The sequence below is a fragment of the Capsella rubella genome, unplaced genomic scaffold (assembly GCF_000375325.1).
Source record: "Capsella rubella cultivar Monte Gargano unplaced genomic scaffold, Caprub1_0 scaffold_1, whole genome shotgun sequence".
Classification (NCBI taxonomy): Eukaryota; Viridiplantae; Streptophyta; class Magnoliopsida; order Brassicales; family Brassicaceae; genus Capsella; species Capsella rubella.
The window spans coordinates 12106968-12108495 of record NW_006238923.1 but is presented as its reverse complement, the minus strand read 5'-3'; the positions used below and the strand labels follow the sequence as shown (position 1 = coordinate 12108495).

Here is a 1528-nt window from a genome sequence, read left to right as displayed (position 1 = left end):
TGTGTATATATATATAACCACATCATGCACTCACAAAAATATATTCATAAGTTAAAAGAAAAAGAAGAAGCATATACTAGTATTACTTTAATATTTCTGTTCATTTTTTTTTCTTTCTCTAAGTTGATAAACTCACATTTTGCTTTCCAAAATGAATTCCAAGAAAACAAAAGGAAAGCAAAAGATAAATATAAAGAGAATTGAGAGAGAGGAAGAGAGATTGGTCACATTGTCAAAGCGAAAAAATGGTATTTACACTAAGCTCTGTGAGCTCTCTGTTCTCTGCGACGTTAACGTTGCATTTCTCGGGTACACCGGCTCTGGAAAGCCATATACATTTGGCAGTCCATCGTTCCATGCCGTTGCAGAACGGTTTCTCAATGGTGAAGCCTCATTGTCGTCTTCTTTGCAACGATCGGATGATGCTGATTATAAAGCAAAGATTCAAGAGCTTTGCGAATTGTACAACAATATGGTAGAGCAGACACGTGCTGAGGAAGCGAAAGCGACGAAGGCAGCTGCATCTGTGGAGCCGTTGCCAGAAGATGTGTGGTGGAAAGTGCCTCTGGTAGAGATGAAGGATCAAGAAGAAAAGAAGCAGTTACTGGAGAAGTTTGAAGGGCTTTATGAGAAGTTGTGTGATGAACTTACTGCAAGGAATCAAAGCCAAAGATACTGCAGAAAATGACAAATGATCTATACTTCATCAGTATATCATTTGTTATGTTGTTGTTGTATGTTTGTGTGGTTGCGTTGTTGCGTTGTTGCATTAGTATATCATAAATTATCTAGCTTGAAGTTTTGTTACATATTGAATATTTCAACAGATTTTTAAACTTATAAATTCCCTATTTATGTTTCCAACGTCGTCATACACCCATATGATTTTAGCTACATTAAAACTGTGATCACCATAGAGCTATATGAAATGTTTTCATTTAAATAAAGAAAGCCTGTTGAAAAGTTTCCTTTACGTACATAATAAAATTAACAAAAAGGAAACGAAAAGATTGGTGCATGACGACGTTGTTTTTCTTTTTAGTTTCATGAATTGTTAATAGTTTATAATACATCCAATGTAATGGAATTAAAAGTATATACAGTAAAACCTCTATAAATTAATAATGTTGGGACCATAAAAATCTATTAATTTATAGAGGTTTTAATTTATCGATAATTAATTTATAGAGATATTTTCCTAATTTGGAAAGTTTTTTCAAAAATATATTTAAAAATAAACTCTAACAAAAACTAATATGTCTATATATCAATATATTTTAAAAATTTTACCTAATTATTAATTTATAATATTGATGAGACTATACATTTACAAAGGATTTTCAAAAAAATTATTATCTTATTATTTTATCGAAATATGTTTAAAATTACACTGGTCCCAACTTGGGAACGGAGAAATTTATTAATTTAGAGAAAGTATTAATTTATCAAGTATTAATTTATAGAGGTTATACTATATATATATATATATATATATATATATATATATATATATATATATATATATATA

At 29.6% G+C, this 1528-nt stretch overlaps 1 protein-coding gene across 1 annotated transcript; it reads left to right on the top strand.

Moving 5' to 3' along the window:
- Positions 1-688, top strand: LOC17898175 (agamous-like MADS-box protein AGL29). The gene has a single exon (XM_006305635.2). It carries the CDS (start codon positions 152-154, stop codon positions 686-688), a length of 537 nt encoding a protein of 178 aa, XP_006305697.1. The 5' UTR covers positions 1-151.
- Positions 689-1528: the final 840 nt, after the last annotated feature.